At 38.1% G+C, this 19191-nt stretch overlaps 1 protein-coding gene across 9 annotated transcripts in view; it reads right to left on the minus strand.

Annotated features, from left to right (window-relative positions):
- Positions 1-19191, minus strand: part of ESRP2 (epithelial splicing regulatory protein 2) — a 48937-nt gene that overhangs the window by 21053 nt on the left and 8693 nt on the right. For 8 of the 9 annotated variants that reach the window (XM_075101665.1, XM_075101666.1, XM_075101671.1 and 5 more), the window contains 5 exons: positions 4409-4522; positions 2401-2515; positions 1566-1664; positions 1393-1447; positions 417-527 (listed from right to left, as the gene is read on the minus strand). In XM_075101665.1, the coding sequence (XP_074957766.1) occupies positions 417-527; positions 1393-1447; positions 1566-1664; positions 2401-2515; positions 4409-4522 (494 nt within the window). The remainder of the gene's footprint in view (positions 1-416; positions 528-1392; positions 1448-1565; positions 1665-2400; positions 2516-4408; positions 4523-19191) is intronic. The other variant, XM_075101667.1, reaches the window with a different exon arrangement.

Here is a 19191-nt window from a genome sequence, read left to right on the forward strand (position 1 = left end):
TCATAGGAAAATTTCTTCTAAACAGCACTTGGAGGTTTCTGAACCTGGCCTGTTTGGGAAGTATAGCAGAATACTGGAGAGCTAGCACAAAATAAAGCTTCTAGCCTATCTTGGACTCAGCCTTGATTAACGCAGTAGGACTTTCTCCCTTTAGGTACTAGCAGTAAATGAATGCCTGTTGGTTTTCCACTGATAAGTCTCTTTTCTTCTTCCCACACTTCAAAACTCTTGCACACATAACGCTGGTAAACCTCTTCAGTTATCATGACCATGGGGTGGGAAGGGGCCTGGATCGGAAAAGGCAGTAGAAGAGAGGACTCGACTGGGGGGATGCAGGAGATGTGTGTTAAACAAATATTAAAATAACCTGCTATTAAAGATGGTGATGAAGCAAGACAAAAACCTTATTATCTTACTTGGCAATGTTGAGTCCTTTGAAAAATCGAGCAATATCTTGGTCTGAAGACTGCCATGGCAAGCCTCTGGCACGTATTACTGTCTCACTGTCCACTGTTTCAGATTTACTACTGCACATTAAAACAAACAAACAAAAAATAACAAACACACCAACAAAACAAAAGAAGCCAAAGTAAGCTTTAATCTAGGTTTTCCATTATCTTACCAAATTTCAGTTTGCAACTAATTTAACTTGTAAATTCGGAGTGTATTTGCTGTTGAGAGTCTTCTAATTCTGTAACTCATTTCATTAAAGAAAGGAAAAATAACTGGGATAATCCTTTTATATACACAATGCCTAAGATGCATTATGTTGTCACCACAATGCAGTTCCTTAAAAAAAAAAAAAAAACATAGGAAGACTGTCTCAAAGTGAAGTAATAAGGAACTGGATTAATTTTATTTGAAAGATCTAACAATCCAACACAGATTGTTACAAGGCAGTCCTAAATACAAATTCATATTACTTATGCTTAAGACAGTTCATTCTCCAGTTACTGCAATGTATTTGAAAACAAAGAATCATTCTGTTTCTTCTCTCCCTAAATACAATATGTAATACAGCATATTAGACCACTCTTCAGAAGCACCAGGTAGTTCAGCTGCATATAGGGTGCACTAGTAATTCCCCCTGTTGACTTAGGGAAAGTTCACAAATATTTCTTCACCACTGGGTAAGATAAGTCAGCCCTGCTGCCATGCAAAACAGAAGCTAGAGAACAAACAGCGTTTAACTTGCAGTGACTTTAGAGAGATGGACTAAAGTGCAGCATTCAACATAGCTATAGCCTGTCTACACTAGACTACTGAATACGCTGTCACTGTTCTCAGGAACCAACCTACTTTCACAGTGACCACGGGGAAATATTCACAAGCTTTCCTTACTGGAGACAAGACTCATCTTTGGTTGTAAACAACCATGACAAGGGCACTTACCAAGGACCTGTTTCATACTTGTATTTCACAGTTTCAGGCTCAGTAAATATGTGATCTGCAACAAAACAGTAAGTTTAAATATAACCAGGGTGAGAGACTACTTAAGAATGACAGTACCACTGCCAATTCTTACAGAAAAATATTTCAGCATTCTGTTTAAACAGGTCACTTACTGCAACTTTCAGACAGCATGCTGAAAATGATAGCCACCATGGTTTTCACTTGCCACACGCCAAAGTCCTCCTCTGTTTCATCTGTCCCTAAGCCTAGATCTAAACAGGTGATTATAGAAAATAACAGACTTGCACAATCATTTGTAAACAAGTCATAAGGCTTTCTTGATATTAACACAGGACTGGTAATCAAATTTACTTGTCTTAGCGGGGACACATGACCATTAGACATTTGTTATGCTGCTCATAAACTGGTTAATATTCACTTTAACGGTCAACAGTCTGAAAACTGTTGATAGCTTACATCATTTCAGAGTTAAGAGCTTAAAAAAAAGAAAGAAAGAAAAAAGCTGAATAGGTTGCTATCACTTCAAACATAACTGAAGTTTAACCACATTCAGCTGGGCCACAACAATACTCCTAGAATGTGGATGTAGGGCGTTGGGGTTTTGTTTTGGCTTTCTTCTTTCTTTATTCTTTTTTTTAAACTCAGTTCAGTCAGGGTCATACAAGATTACTATCTGCAAACAGTAGAAGCTTGCAGGCCAACTGGTGCTGAAAATGCTCACTGACAGCTAAGCCTTTCCTTTAAGATCAAGTATCAATGCAAGTGATGTTTTTCTTCAGTGGATTTACTAAATATGGCTTAGAACTCATTGTTAGACAAAAAATTTTACAAGCAGAGCCACCTCCCAGCACACACTTCCTTCCATTTTACCTGTGAGTTTTTAAAACCCACATCTTAGTTTAGAAGACTAAAACCTGTAATGCTCACAGAGATAAAACCTAAAAAAGCATAATTAATTCTGATGTAAAAGTTGCAGCAAAAGGATACATTCTGCCATGGTCTTGATAGTCTGATCTTTCACGGCGGCTGAACTAGGGTAGCAAGCATGAAATTCTTTGCGCAGATCATAAAAGGAATAGAAGCAGTCTGACAGCAGGAAGTTCTACAAGGAAGGCAAAAAGTTTGTTTTGTACACACCATTCCTTTAAATTCCAATTAATATTTTGAACTGAATGAGGCAGTCTCAAAAATCATAGTTGCATGTCATCAGCTTGTCTATGATAGACGAGTTTAGTTCCTTTGTAACACAGTTCAGATTCCACAGCCTTACGGAATTAGATCTCTAGGTGAGCAAACTCAAGCAGCTTGTGAGAGGCACACCTGTGCAAAACAGCTAGACAAGAAAGCTAGGGGAAGGAGGGAAGAAAAAAAGAAGAAAAAAAAAAAATCTAGTTTTTGCTGGTTTATAAATACTCCCATTTAGGACACTGTATTTTCTCTTTTGTGGCTACACTGAAAAGCAATATTGTACCAAAAAATTATAACAAAGTTTAAATAAATATTGTTACATTGTACAAAATATCTTCCAGCAACCTAAAGAAGTTTATTCATTACTGTTGTGTATTGGATAAGAATTTAGATTATATAACATTATTAAACAAACATTTAAGTAGCCCTTTACTCAGATGTTACCTTATTTTTTTCAGGGAATAAAAGAATTAATTCTGGTCCAATTCACTATTTTTTCTCTCGCACTCTCCAATTCTTACTACATATAAGTTTGACTTTGGTCTAACCAAGCAGCACCCACCTTCGTAAATAAGGAATTAAGAAAAGTCATAAAGTAATGCTTCTTAGAATGGTAGGAATACTAAGAGCTAGGGTCTGAGGCTTACTAATATTTAACGTGCAGGGAGAATAAACTTTCACAAATGAAAAAGTAATGAAGAAGGAAAAAAAGAAAAAAAGAGAAAGAAATGCAGTATTAAGAGACTCAACACTTGATCAAGGAATGCATGTGATCTAGTACAGACAATTACTTCTTTCCACAACATTACATGTTTGTTTTGGTTTAGTCCATTTGTTTCAAGAGGGAAGTACAAAGAATTACCCACAATCTGTATTGCAGGATGGTGTGAAATTAAAAAAAATGTGTACTATCATGTTTGAATATCATTCCTGTTTCCTTCATCCTTACATAAACATGCACTTTTCATAAAAAGTCAGTGTTATGTTTTAAAATAACACAAATGCCAAATGAATATTTGTAGAAACTTGGCATGAGCCAATACTCTTACATAAAGGAAAAAAAAACACAACTGATCAGTCAACTCCTTCCATGTCAGCCACTCCCATTTCTGTGGGGCTGGCTCCTGCAGACCCTGCCAAGCAGGCTACCTCAAGAGCTACCACCCTGCACAAAGACAAGGTTCTTCTCCCTGTGCAAGGCAGCCTGCGCTAAGCACTTGCAGGAACTTGGAGTGGAAACTACTGCTGCTTTGCATGGGAGTAGCAAATCAGCTGTAGCACTACTTCCCGCTGAATAAATGTGGATGGGGAACCACTGCCATTCTCCAGGGCAAGTCACTGCCTGTGTGTTTACTCTCTACAGGACATTGACACATAGCTCCTACCAATTTCAGGTCTTGGTAGAAACCTGTGGCTCCACACAGAACCTCTGGTTTAACTCAAGCCTAAACAAAGCAACAGTTTCAAACACCTCTGCTGAGGTTAGACCTGTACCTTTGCTTCCATTTCTTAAGACACAGAATTCAAAGTACTTATATGGTTCCTGTCTCTGTCCTGTCTTTCCTAATTTTCTTCTTCACTATGCTCACCTGAGTGTCCTCAAGTACTGTAGCGGACGTCCAAGAGCAAGTGCCAAGAACTACTTCTCTGCTACAACAGGGTAGAGACAAGGAGAGGATTGTCTCAAATAATCTTAGAACACCGTAGTTCCCAAGGTTGAATTGCATTGCTCATCATAAACTCACATAAGCTGTTTTCTTTGATGTCCTTAAAACACAGTACTACTGCATCAGTTCTGATCTCATACCTTCTTAGATGTTTCTGGGTGGAGGACTTGTCGAATGAGTAACTGGCCATCACTGCAAAGTGTGTAAGCGCTCCTTCCAAGTACTTTCAAATCACTGGATACCAGCTGACTAAACTGAAAAAATAAAGTGATAAATTTCATCGTACTGACTGATACAGATAATTATATACAACAAGCAGTTGCCATTATTAAAACAATTTTTGAAGATGATAAAATAATTCAGCAGTTTTTAACAGCTTTTGAAAAAACATGATGGAGAACAGATATGGGCTGCCGATAAAGGTGGACAAAAACTATATGTATTTGCAGAAGACAAAATAAGAACACTGGTAGTATGGTAAAAAGCACAATTAGGACAATATGGCAGAATTATGAGTTCATATGAAAGGTCATGTTATTATAATGGTAATGTTCAAAATCTGAACTAATAATAAAAGCTATGAAATATTTGAAAGACAAAATCCTTTAAAGATCAATCACAATATTGATTTTGCAATAGACTTTCTTCACCTATGGCACCTTTGACTTCAGTTATATCCTTAATAATGTTTCTTTTTTTTTTTTAATTAGAACTTAAAAAATAAAAAGGCTACCCATCAGGATTTACTAATATTCCAAAAGTTATATGCTAAGAAAAGCCAAGAAATTGTGGTCTAACACCTTCAGAAGAGAAATTATAATCAAGTTGGATCCAAGCCAATGAAAGTTCTTGGCAGAGGTACAGTGTTACAAACACTAGATAAAATTATTCCATACCTGTAGGATGGATAACCCCCACTGGTTAATTCTTAGCAGGAAAGGGCTCCATCTGTATCTTGGTCAATGGTATTTTCTATCTTTATACAACAGTTTCTAGACTTTTATTAGTCCGTACCTGTGTTAAATTCCTTGCTCCTAATAGTTAACTAATGCATTATAGTACCTACAAGTAGCAAATCAGTAAATAGTATCTTGTTAGAATAATTACAGTTGTCCTCTTGAAAGTTAGCTAAGTTCCCCTCTTGATACTACTAACTCCCAGGAAAGCATCATATCATGAACAAAGCAATAATTAACATCATGATGCAGTAGCCACCCACTGCTCTCAGCAAGAGCTTACAACTCCAAAACAACTACCCCCAAAAGAAAATTACAAGCTGACTTGAAACTCAGACAATATCTTTATGCTGTCTGTTAACCTGTGTATGGGGGGAAAAGAAGGTTGCTTTGTTTTATCATCAACACACGTGACGCTTTACATAGTCTGCTCAGGAAAGATGATGTCCTAATAATCTGATCCCATGTCTACACAGTATTCACTGTGCAAACAAATGTTGCAGCATCTCTCCACAAAGGAGAAATCATGTATTGAACATGATTTAGTAGGAGCAGAGACATGATTACCCGGGCTTTGTTTCAAAATAACTTCTCAAATCCAGTTCAGGTTCTTTCCTAGGCTTAGACAGCTAACCAGCATTCCACTGCCATTTTGAGTTCAGAAATGCTGTAGTAGTGGCTACTACATATCAAGACAGAGAACAGAGGGGCAGAGCTGGGTAAGGATAGGCACTTACATCAGCATCTTTTGTAAGCTGCAGACATTTTTATATATGTATATATGTATATATCTATAAAATGAAATTACTCAATATCAAACAGAAGATACTTGAAACTTAAGAAGGGTGAGGTATCCATCCCCAAAAAAGCCTTTACAATGCAATTCTTGGCACACTACCAAAACACAGGAAAACAACTCCTTCCCCTCAAAAAAAAAAAAATAATTGCAAACTCTTGCAGATCCAGAAAGCCAGTTTACTTGTGACTGCTACTTCAGGTTGTGTTCCTACCACAAGCTGAAGTCTCAAAACCCCTGAGGCTATAAAGCAAGTCATTGTTTAAGGATGATTTAAAGTCAGAAAACTGAGATCTGAGTGTGCTCAAAATACCTCAGCTGATGTGTAAACACCAGAAAAAAGACAACAATTCCAGAGAACTCAAAAGGACCACTTCAGAAATGCAGTTCTGGGGACTGCCACAGTCACAGGCCATCAACAAATATTCTCCCCACAATAACAGACATGAGGAGAATTGCCTTCTTACTAAATGCAGCACCTTATTACTTTCTGTTTTAACTTCTGGGCACAGCAAAGAGCAAATATTTGTAAGAAGGGATTGGAAATGGCGATAGAAATTAGCCTCCAGAAGATGTACAGGGATTCTTGCCAAAAGGAAGCAGAGTCTTACTGATGAACAGTAATAAAACACTCTTCGAACCTTCAACTTTGTATCCTGTTCTTCTGAGGATGCACAAGAGCCCATATAAAGAGTGCAATTAGGGAGATATTTTGATCAGATACAAGAAGAAATCCAACACACACAATTTGAAGGAAGTAGCAAATGTATGCAGCCTCCTGCTTTCCAAATAAAATGTAAGAACTGTAGTTCAAAAAGTCTTCACCAAGTTAGAAAATAAAAGGAGAAAAATGCTTGGGCAAGGGAGGAAGTGCTCAGGCCAAATGATATAAGTCAAGCTGGTAAAAATCAAGACTCCTGCACTGAAATATTCACCTTTTTTTTTTTTCAGATGGTGTTTTCCAGAGTGTACAGGTGAAAAGATAGATAGACAACACAGCTATTTTCAGAAGCCTCTGGTAAGAAGACATCAAGAAGACTGAAATATTGCATAAGGACACCAACAAGCCCAATACTCCAAGTATACTAAGGGTTAAAGACAGCATGAGAGGCAGCATTTGTTTTTATTTTTAGCTGAGCCTAAGTATTTGGACTGCCTATTTATTAAATGTCAGTGACAACATGCAACATTGCAAACTCCTTTCCAATGGGATAATAAGCACGTCAAAACAATTCTTTACTTTTCTTATTACAGGCTAGCAGCTTAAAGTGCCTTGGATAAAATGCCCAAGGTTGGCAGGCCTTGCCGAGTGCTTATTTAGAAAATTCTATTTTAAAAACAGCCTTCTTCAAACTTTGGGTTGTACTGCTCTGGAAGAGGGCAAAAGGAGTGTGGGAAGAATAGTCAGGAGACATAAGCAATCCTTCCTATCCAAAACAGCTTAGCTATCACATGGGTTAACTGAGGAGAGGAATGGGGTAGCAGAGTGTGAATGGGAAGATTCATCTAGGAAGAAAGCATGGGGCAAAATAGCAAGCGTAACACTGTCCCAGAGAAATGACAGCTATTTGAGATTAGCCTGAAACTGGCTTCTTTCATCTACATGAGATAAGACGTGTCCAAATTCTGGAAAGGGTAAGTATGAAAAGCATAGTTGTGGACCAGCTCTCATTACTATTGGTTACACTGGACCCTTAAGTCTTTCAGGCAATAGATACAGCCCATCATATGTATCAGGAGGAGTTAAAGCCACCAGTGCAGATGTGTTTATAAAGCCACATTGAAATGTAAGTTAAACAATTCAGAGTTCCTGTGGAAAAGCCATCTTCAGCCTCTTTTTTCATACTATGAATTTCAGGCAGCATCTCAAGATAAGCTTGAACCGGCATATACCCAAACATAGCAAGCTAAGGACAAGTTAAGACCAGTGCCAGATTTACATTACATTTTTCTGTCTCACATGTTGAACAACCTGTCCGTGACTGTCATTTCAGAAATTCCATCCACATCTCTTTCACTCTACTAATAAAAACTCTCTCAACTATTTACCTCCTGTCATTCAACTTCATGCTGCCCTCCATAGCACTCCCCCACTTTAGCATGCAAAGCTGCCCCACCTTGAGACTTCCTCCACCAAGCTCACACACCCTGTGTCTCCCCTGTTAATCTACTCATTTCATAGCAACAGAGTTATACAGAATGTTAATTACCACTGTTTTCATCTTGCAAACAGGCCTCATTTCAACTGCAATAACCACACTGTATTGGCATCACCCTCCACCCTTTATTGCTTATCCACCAGATCAGTCTCTCTAGCAGAGCTCTGATGAATCATTCCAAATTTAAAGGAACAAGTTCGATAACTCAATACTGAGATTAAAAACCTAAACAGAGAGAAGAGGAAGAATCAAACAAGGTGCTCTGTACATTTACCTCCATGAAAACTAAAACAATTCTTAGAGAAAAGGTGGTGAGAGGGAAGGACAGAATTTGAGCACCAGTCTGAAAAACTGGCTAAACAGGATTTTGGTCATGTAGCTGAGAGTACAAAGAGAGTGAAGAGACATGTTTTGCCAGCAGCAAAGCTGGATGAAAGCCAGCACAAGCTGCTGCGTCTTCTGCAAATGAATCCCAAGTGGCTGAAATGCCACAGCCTGCTTTGTGTTGCCTTAACTATAACTGAACAAAGCTGGGGATGTTAGAGAAACAAGATTCCTCATTAAGCTCTTTCTATAGTTATGAGGTGTGAAGCACTAAAATAAACCTCTGACTATTTGGATATTCCCATTTCCCTAACTAAAAATAGCTCTCATCCTTGAGAAAGGCCACTGCATCTGCGCTGTATCCGTGCCTGGCTTGGTAATGAAATACCGAGATAATTCAGTTGCAGAATGCATCCATGCTGTTAACTGAACCATTTTTAAAACAGCCAGCTACTCTTGGGGATTTTCTCTTTAATACACCTCTGAGAAATAATGGAACATTTTGCTGCTTTGTACTCATCAGACCTCTAGCAGCTCCTTGGGTGTCTTCAGAATGGGATCCTTTCCTCTAGCAATGCACGAAGTTTCTCTGTTTTGCTTCTTTTAGCCCTACTGACCCATCACTGCTAACAGCACCAGCCAAAACACAGAGTTATTCACAAAGCTTCAGAATTAAAAGCATCCTTGCAATTTAACGAGGTCTGGAATGTTATGCTAATGCATAACAAAAATCCAGAAAGCTTAGCTTGTCGCCCATGCTTAAGCTAGACACACATGTATTCCCAAGCAGAAAAATGAATTATTAGTTTTATCGATATTCTTTGCACAAAGGATGGTCCTTACAGTGTGGGGACCTGGTTTCAAATCAGTGGTATCAACAGGCATGTTACTAAATTGCCCAGAGATAACAATTTGGTGACTACACAGTCATACAAGATCAAGTTTCTGCCAAATTAGCATATCACAAAGTGCTTATTTTGAATTCTATGCCATCTTTGGACTTCGGCAGAAGGACAAATCACATATGGTCCCACCAAAAATTAAGGCTAAGACAAACAGATGATACTTCATTTGGAATAAAGCTTGTCAAAAGAATTTGAACAGGCTTAGCATTCTAGATCAGTCTTTTGCCAAAACAAAACAAAAACACAACAAACAACAACAACAAAATGAAAACACCAAAAAAATCCCAAACCACAAAAAAAACCCTCTTATTCAGAAGTGACATCTTTTGGAAATTATTAAAAGAAAACTTTCAAAGAAAAATTTTGGCTCACCTAGGCTCATTTATTCCAATATATTCCCTTGAGCTTAAAGAACTCCTATTGCTAATATGTAACTGTCCTAGAGAAAGTGAAAATATACTCCTCTGTTCTGTAAAACACACTGTTTGAGATGAAAAAAAGTTTTATGTGATGCACATGTCAACTGTTTACAACTCTTTTGCTCAAACCTGGAAAATAAGAACATTTTTTTTTTCATATTCATTTTAAGAAATCAAGAATAAACTTCCACACTGATCAGCGCACAACTCCATGCGAGGCAGAAACTAGAAATCTATTTTAGATCTCTCTTTTTTTTTAATTATGTTACCTAAGAGACTTTGTCCAGAAACTAATTCTTAGAAAAAAAGGTGGTGGGCAGCATAGAAACCATTACAGGCAGGCAACTCTAAGATACAGATATATGTACCTTTGTGTACACATGTGTATGTTTACGTGTAGAATTATATATGGTGACACAAAGTATAATACTAATAATCTCATCTGATCAGCTGAACTTTCATGTTGGCACATCTAACAATTCAGACTTTCTAAATTTATAAAATTATTTCTAAATTTCAATTCACTATGTATCTCAAAATTTTCTGTAAGCCCTGAAATCTGTTATATTTATTAGCATAGTGAAGTTTGAGAACTACAGCTGATAGTCTATCAGACAGATTATCGAATAGAATTTACCAAAACAAATCAATAATACTATAAGATCTACAGACTTGCACTAGTATCAGCGGTTTATTGTAGAAACAACTTATGTAGCAACCACATAAAGCACTTCTTCAATACAGAGATATCAGAGTTCACTCTCATGCATACTCTCACACTTTGCCATATGTGAATTGTCATTTGAAAATAGAGATGTTAATCTTTTCTAACAGCTCTCCCAGCAGAGACCGAATACTTCCCGTATTAACATCATATATAATACCAGTCTGCAAAACACATCACACGTGCTTTGACTAAAGCTGTACTGTTTATAACCATGTATGACATCCAGTCTTATCTGTGTTAAAAAAAAAATCATTATTACTTATTAGACATTTCTGTAATTCACTACATTACAGCTTTATACTACCTTTTAGGCCTTTGGTGTAGGTCATTCTTTGTCGTATGCTCTATGCTACAAGCAATGATCTGTCTTCCCTCAGGTAAAAGAAGGATGGAAAACAAATTAGTCTCCAAAAAGGTGCCTCTGAAGATTCTCTACTCCAAGTTCTCCTTCAACAGGCAAAGATATTGCAGGTCTTCCCTCAAAGCCTGATTTTACAGGAAGTCCTCTACAATTTATTGCCAGAGAACACCCAAAACCAATTATATAGTTGCAGTTCCTGAAAGGAGATCTCCAGCAGTTGAACGCTGAAACAGGGCTGCCCAGAGGTGTTGCAGAGTCTCCATCCTTGGAGATATTCAAGATGCAACTGGACATGGCCCTTGGCAGCCTGCTTCAGCTGACCCTGCTTTCAGGGGTTGGACTAGATGGCAATCATAGGTCCCTTCCAACCTCAGCTATCATGTGATTCTCTGAACTCTTTGGACTCTCTGTTTTGCCTACTCTGCAGCTACACTAAAGATCGTTACATCAATGCCACCGTAGTGTAGACATGGCAGAGGTAGTGGTGGCGTTTGGAGAAGGATGTGCTGTCTGGGGTGGGAGGAAGGGGAGGAAATCAAGAGATGAGATGCAGCCAAATTTGATTAACAGAATTTTCTGCCACCGAAACATAAGCAAGATTGGAGCACCACTGAAAAACAGACATCCAGCAACCCTGAAGTCTCCCTTGAGACTTAAAGGCTCTAATACAGCATGAGAAAGCTCGAGAGCAACAAGCATGGGTTTGGTATACAAAGCTTGAACACACACAACATACCATGACATGTCAACTTTGAGAAATATTTTCACTTGGACTTTGTGCCTCAGACCCTGCACCATGAGGGTTATTTGCAATACTCTCCATGGGTAGTTTTCTGCTTTTTCACTCTTCAAACCCTGGTGATAATGTCAGCCTTATCCATGCAATGGAGGAATTTAAAGCATGTCAAATCTACTGGGAGGTGCACAGACTGCATTTCATTTGTATTAACAAGTATGATAACCCTTTATTGTGCCAGGTAACTTTTTAAACAGAGAATCCTATAGTAAGCCCTTGCCTTTGTTCATCTGTTAACTGCTATTCCACATGGCTGATAATGGATACACGGTGACCTTGTACTGAAATTGCTCTATGGAAAAAAAGAAAAAAGTGTAAGCCAGAGTGCAGCCACAAACTGCACCTAAATTTTTTTCCCCTTGTAGCAAAATAGGAAGATTTACTGTATTTAGATACTATTCAGACACAAACATGAAAAATAAATTGCCCCTTGGTTTTATTTCTTTGCAGGGGAAACTTGCAGAAGATGGCAGAGGCCACCCAGGTCCACGCACCAGAAGTGTTCAAAACCAATATAGCCAGTTTGATTTCTCCTATTAACAGGAAAGCAATTTTTTGCTCTGCTGAACACTAATGCCCGAGATTATTTAGTGACTGAAGACTAGCCTGGACAAGAGCATGGTTTTAATTTCTAGCATGCCACAGACAATATGATTGTGCTCAATATGACCAGTCAGGTTACATACCACCTTATGTCTCTTGAGGTACTATAAACTCTATTAAATAACTGAGTAATCAGTCACAATGGCCACCTTAAATGTACCTGAGAGACACACACATACGTACATACTACCCAAAACCAGTCAGAGCTTCCATCCAACTTGGAAATTTGCAAGTGTAAGAGCAGGTTCGCTCGCCTTATTCTCTAGGAGATGCAGATGTGGCACTGAACTGTAGACCGTCTTCTCCTCAAGTATATTGTGTTGCTTCTTACTACCTAATAATCCTGTTGTCATTTTGTATTCTTTCCTGAATCAAGGTCCAACAACTGCAAACCAGGTACGACACATCCTGCTGCTTATGCTGCTGTTCCAACACAGTTTCATCTACACTGGGTGTCTGCAGAGATGTAAACTCATATTGTTGTCTTTCTCATAGAACAAAACTAGTTCTTTTCCACCCATGGCATGAGCTAACAAAGGTAACAGAGTTAAGGTCTCAGTTATCCTATGCTTGGGCTTCTGCCGTAAAATTCCAAACATCACAGATCTCAACAGAAGTAGTAAAAAAACCATACAGAATTATATTTTTTAAGCTATTTAAGATATCCACCTTTATCTTTTACTTCGTTGGGAAGCTGAAGTTCCAAGGAAGTAACACCACCCTGTCCTCCTCGTTGTCATCGCCCAGGTCAACACAGAGTTCTCAAATCAGGAAGGCACACAGCCTACATATACCTCTTATAATGACTATGAGAGTTCAAGGGAGAAAAATGGAAGGTACTCCTCAAGTTTATCACATCCTTCTATTCAACATAAAATAGAAAAGTATTTTAAATTAATCATTCTCCTTCAGAATTACAGTGAGGGACTGGAAACTTTCAGCTTAGGTGAGGGTAGCCTACAGCTAATTTTCTGCATAAAAATAGGTTTAGCATGGTTCAGCAACAGGTAGAATATGAAATACAGAAATAGATCAGCAGTTGTCATGCTTTTTCTGTCCAGTGACAGTTTGTAGAGCATAGAAGAATGACCATTGTGACTCAGGGCTGTGATAAACTGTCTTAAGGTTGAAACTTCCACATTATTTCTTTCTTTGGGTCGTTTTAATTGGGCCTGTGTGGTTGTGTGACAAAGTAAACAGTAGCTAACTGAAAGTTTTATTTCTTCCTAGGAAAGAATGCAAAAATCTAACGTTCTGCCCAGACAAAGATCTGTCCAAGTCATGCCCCTTGAGCATTTTATGACCATTTTTTATTAATTATTTCTTAGATGGAAGTTTGCAACACCAGATGATTTGCATGCTTTCCCGCTATGGTATCTACAGCATCTAATTCAGGTAATACATTAAGCATAAAAGGCAGGACCATGGTTCAGGCCATCTAAATGTCACAGCAATCAGGTCACAGCTTTTATCTTCAAACGCACAATCTGTTTTAATAGGAGAGTGTTGAAATATGCAGAGTACTCCACAAATAAGGCACTCGAAGCTAGCCTTGTGTAAGTTAAAGCACCCCAGTCCAGCAACGTAAGAATTTCAGTTTCTGACTTACTTTACTACTATATTATGTGTCAGGAAGCTGCTAAATAACGAAACACTTACTGAGATAGAATAAGTTTTCGCCTTTAAATCAACCTGTATGAAAGAGGCCACTAGCTATCAAAAACTAAGTAATGCAAAAAATTCATATCTTGCAGAATACCTTAACATTTGTTATCATAGATTATTCATGAATCTGTCTTTAAGTAAAAGGAAACTCTGAATAGTAGTAATGCAAAAAATCCATACTCTGACAACCTTTTACCTACATTTCAAGCAGAACTACAATGGTGCCTCACAGTCCTCATGGACTGTTTGCTATCAGCTAACTCACAGAGCAGTCATTACAGCCTGAAAGACAAGGCTGAACATACTTTCCAAACCCTAGGTTTTAATTAGTGCCATGACTGCAATATTTCATAAAGTCTTGATTTAAGCACAAGCTGTCTCTCACAGTGTTCTATACCTCCCCCACTCCCACTTACCTCTGTTTCAAGGACAGACTTTCATTAGCAATGTGATCTTTAGCACTGGCTCTGTTGACTCTAACACACGGTACTGCTCTATTTACTCAACACTGCCTCATTGTTTGTAGTGCAAGCTTAACCAGTTGTAGCAGAATAGCCAATACCTGCAAAACTAAAACATTTTTTTTCCTATTGGGTTGTTTTTCAGGTTGTTTTTGTAGTAATATCCAGGGAAAGTAAAAAGAAGAGGACACACAAAAAGAAAGAAGACATACCTATTTTCCACAGTTCAGTTTCTTTCAAGATTCTCTCATACTCCTGCCTCTCCTTTAAACTTATACTGTAAGAATGTCACAGGCAAGGACCTCCTTGAATAACAGCCTTGAGATTCATGAAGTATCTTTGCTTATATAAGAATCCAAGTGATTCTTGCTGAAACCCTTACAAATATCTGCAGAAACAGGAGTTTTCCCCTTTCTTGTTCAACATGCTTTCACAAAAAAATGAGAATTGGAAGTAGATCCGTAAATCAGCTTGCCTTTAAACTTTGTGATTTTAAAGTCACAGATTAGGGCAGCAACCCCATGCATCAGGAATTGATTATGTTTGATAAAAGGAAAATGAGAGTAAGAAATTATTATCTCTAAGATTTCAGCAGTTCAAAACTGAGTAAGATCAGAATTTACACTTGGCCTTCCATGGGATTCAGACCTGCCCAATACAGAACAAGGACGTTAACGGTGACATTACAATGGTGACATTATTTAGATGTTGTTTCCTTTTATAGGACTACATCCTTTCTTTCAGGTAGCTTCTCGTTTCCAGAGTGAGTTCATTAGGACTGAAGAAGACTTGATATGAGTTGTGTGGAATATGAAACAAGTCACACGACTTCTTGTGATCAACTCTGTGTCTGAGGTGTATAGAAAGAGGGGGTTGATTTATATTCTCTTTTATTTCTTTAAGCATACCACAAGAGAAGCAGTTTTCTCCTGCACTTAATATTTACATGGTGCTATTTCACATGCTTTACAATAAGCAAAAGTTAATCCTGTAACAGTTTAATTATGCTGTAAGAAGTACCATTGGCTAATACACTTGAGTAATCAATCAAGCAAACCCGAGAACCCTGCACAGCCATATTCTTGTGACTGCTATGTATTTTCCAGTTCTTAATCTCATGCATCCCTCTCCAATTCAATAGTTATTGGCTTCAAGAGGTTTGATGTGTCTCTTTTCAGCTGCAAAGGACTCCTAAGTTAACTTTCAGCCTTTCAGGTATGCAACTACAAGAAGATCTACTTACAAAGCAAAACCTCCACAGTGGTTTTTGCACTTTTATTTTCCAAGTTCCATATTGTAGCTCTACTTTACTCTTAGCGCAATTCACTGCAACAGAGTTACTTACCAGGAAAGTGATTCTGCCATAATTTCTGTTAAGACATTTAATTTCACACACTGCCAATTTCTACAGAATTCATTATAATATTAAAGCACATGCTTACACTGCTCTAGAATTAGAGCCAGAGAATGGAAACACCACTAATTAAGTTTTGATTTCAATTCAGTAAGACTGATAACACAATTCAAAGACTGCCCTTCAGCTCTAGTAATACAACCTTTTCTTTTAAGCTAACAGATGTCCAAAATCATGACAGGGGCCAAGTTTTTCTGGAAGAGAATACAACGGTTTCTTAATCCTAAAACAGTTTCTTTCCAATATTTTTGTACTGACAACATCCATTTCTCAACACTTTTCACCCCTTTCTGCCCACCGTAGCAGGGGGAAAGAAAAACTAAAATATTTTTAAATGGAAGTTGTTTTGTTACTCATCACAGGCGGTGAGCTTTTAAATTTCAATTCCCAACATCTTTCATGTAACATTTCTCTTATAACTCACACCTACATTGACAGCACGTGCATTTAATGAATGAGGGACAGATTAATAAAGGAGCTGTTTATAAACACAGAATAGAGACTATTGTATAGAAGTATACTGCAGTAAGTTGTGAAAAGTTTAAAGAACATCAACCCAGATTTATCAGAGCAAAGCACTAAAAAAAATAGTTCATGGAGCAAACATGACTTCTCATTCAGTACCTTCCTAGGACACACACATGCAGCTGTCTTTCAAAGTATCAATATTTTCCTCCTTTCTTGAAATAAGGTTGTGGCTTAGAGAAATTGATCAAGAAGGAAAAACCAACATGATACCTCTGCAGCTTTCATGCAAAGTAGCAACTGTTATGAAGAAAGAAGAAAAAAAAAAAAAAAAAAAGCTTTTCCAGAGCAGACATGAGATGGCAAAGACATGAATGTGAGGAAGAGGGAGACTTACTGTTTATGTTTCTAGTTAGGAGACATAAGAGTTGCAATTTTAACCACAGAAGTAATAAAACAGGGTTGACATTATGTTGCTATAAAAAACCATTCATCTCTAATCAGCATTTTTAGTTTTGGCCACAACACTGCTTTGCTAGCAATATCAGTTCCAGCATCTATGCGTCACTCTTAAACCTCACTGTTCAGCAAAGTGCTGCAACACATTGACAGAGATGTTGCCCTCGTTTGGCAGCACTTAGCTACCCAAGACCTTCTGCAAATACTTAAGGGTGTTTTTTAAAACAAAACAAAAAAAAGTTCCAAGTAAACCAACACATAGATATAAGAACTGTACAAAAGCTGTGACAAGAATCAGATAAAATGCTACCAGAGGAAGAGGGAACCAGTGGAGATTTGCAGACAATCCAGAGTATCCACACGGAGTTTTCTAAGCTGCTTCTATGTTAACATGTAAAAACTGGTAGAAGCACTACATGTATACTTATTGTCAAAATGGTAGAATACAAATCCTTTATTCTTCATTTTTTATTCCACAGCCACTTTTGAAAACCCTGAAAACAGTTCATTAACACACTTCCAGTGACGTTTCCAGTAGCTACTTACAGCAAGTTAGAGGAAAAAAGTTCAAACCAAGCCTTTGAGGATCATGCAATCCAGCACTCTCTGTGTTAAAAGGCTTCTACCCTGTGTTTTACTGCCTTCCAATGTCTTTTTAAAAAAGTTGCAAGTACAATTTCAAGAGAAAGTCAAGTATTCAGATATAATATTATAGCTGTGAGAATATCCAAATTGTGCTAGTGACACAGTTTTCCAACACTGCACAACATCACACAGTGTGAAGACAGGCATTTCAAGCTGTTCTGGGCAGGTCATAGTATAGTTTATTTTCTTTTATATGCTAATCCACCCAGACTTGGTAAGAGATTTAATGTTACTGTTTAACTTCACCAGAACAAGCAGCAGCAGCAGCATCCACTATCATAAAGTCTACTCGGGCTCATCCTCAGACCACTGGGCCAAATTATTCACTTCTAATGAACAGTGGCACCTCTAATTTTAAGAGAGGATAGCCCAGCTAGCCAAGACTTCCACATTTTAATGCTTGCAAAGAAAATAATATGCAGCTTTAGACAAATTCCCTTAATTCTCTCTCATTCTGAAGTGCACCCAATATAGGAACAAAGCAGGGTTTCAGGGAATACTCGAGGAATTCAGATTAAAATGTTGCAGCCTTTAGAGAAGGTAAGGTTATTGTTTTTCCACAAAACTTAACAGAACATAAATTCTGCCAATAACAAATGCATTCACACGATCTACGTAAGTATATTCATGTATACATATATATAATATACATAACAGAGGAACTGTTTCTGCTATTAACTTTTCTGTTTTTGAGAGAACAGATTTGAGTGTGTCAATAATAACGTAGCGGGAGCTGGGTAGTACAGAGGATTTGTAAAGGGAAAAGTAGTTTACCTATACCATCAGCCACAGAATTACAACTAGGGTTCTAAAACAAGAGTTAGCCATCCATTTATATCGCTAAAGAAAAAAAATTCCACACTACAGGAAGTGTCAGCACATCCTTACTTCCCCACAATAGAGACTGACGATATCTTAATATTAAGTATGAAATATAATTTAACCAATGTTCATCTAAGTTTACCAACAGAAATAGGGAGCTATTAGACATACATAGTAAAAACCCCACATAAGGCTATATGCACGCAGTACATGTGCCCTCCTGTAAGAGTGGCAGTTTATCGCTTAGCTGCCCTGACAACCTGAAGGCCACCTCGTGTCTGTCAGGAAATCCTCATCTCTCACTGCTGATACCAAGGCAAGGCCACAGTTTCACAATGCAAACTTCTTGGTGGCCAACCTGCCTTAAAACATCTCTCTCCTTTCACCCACGCTGCTTGTCCACACCTTGGTGCTATAGCTGCCCTCAGAAAAGCTACCTAATCCACCACACTGTACATCAGACAGAACCACTCCAAACCAGAACTGTTTTTAACTCAGAACAGTGCCCTGCTCCAGTTTAACATGCAGCCCCAAAAACCTTTGTATCAGCAGAGTGCAGGTGAGGGAGGTCCATGTAACAACACCTAAGTGAAAGGTGCCACTGAAAAGTTTTCATACAACTGCAGCTTGAGAACGTGATGCGGGGGCAGAAATACTTTAAGCTGGTATCGCCAAACATGTTGGATCATGAAAATACAACCAAAGGGTGTAGTTTCATGAGACATGAGCTTGGACAGCAAAGCAGCTTAGAAGTTCCCACCCTACTGCTCATTTCAGTGATCCTGTTTCCAGTACGGCTTCACAAAGAGTTTTACTGACACAACAAAAAGATGGCAAAGTATGGTACAGGGGCAAGAAAGAAGCTGGCTTCACTGCTGAAGCCAAGCCTTGTGAAACTACACCCGAAGTATTTGTTGTGGAGAGAACAGCTCGGTCAGTAATGTTT

This window comes from Phalacrocorax aristotelis, chromosome 8 (genome assembly GCF_949628215.1).
Source record: "Phalacrocorax aristotelis chromosome 8, bGulAri2.1, whole genome shotgun sequence".
NCBI classification, from domain to species: Eukaryota; Metazoa; Chordata; class Aves; order Suliformes; family Phalacrocoracidae; genus Phalacrocorax; species Phalacrocorax aristotelis.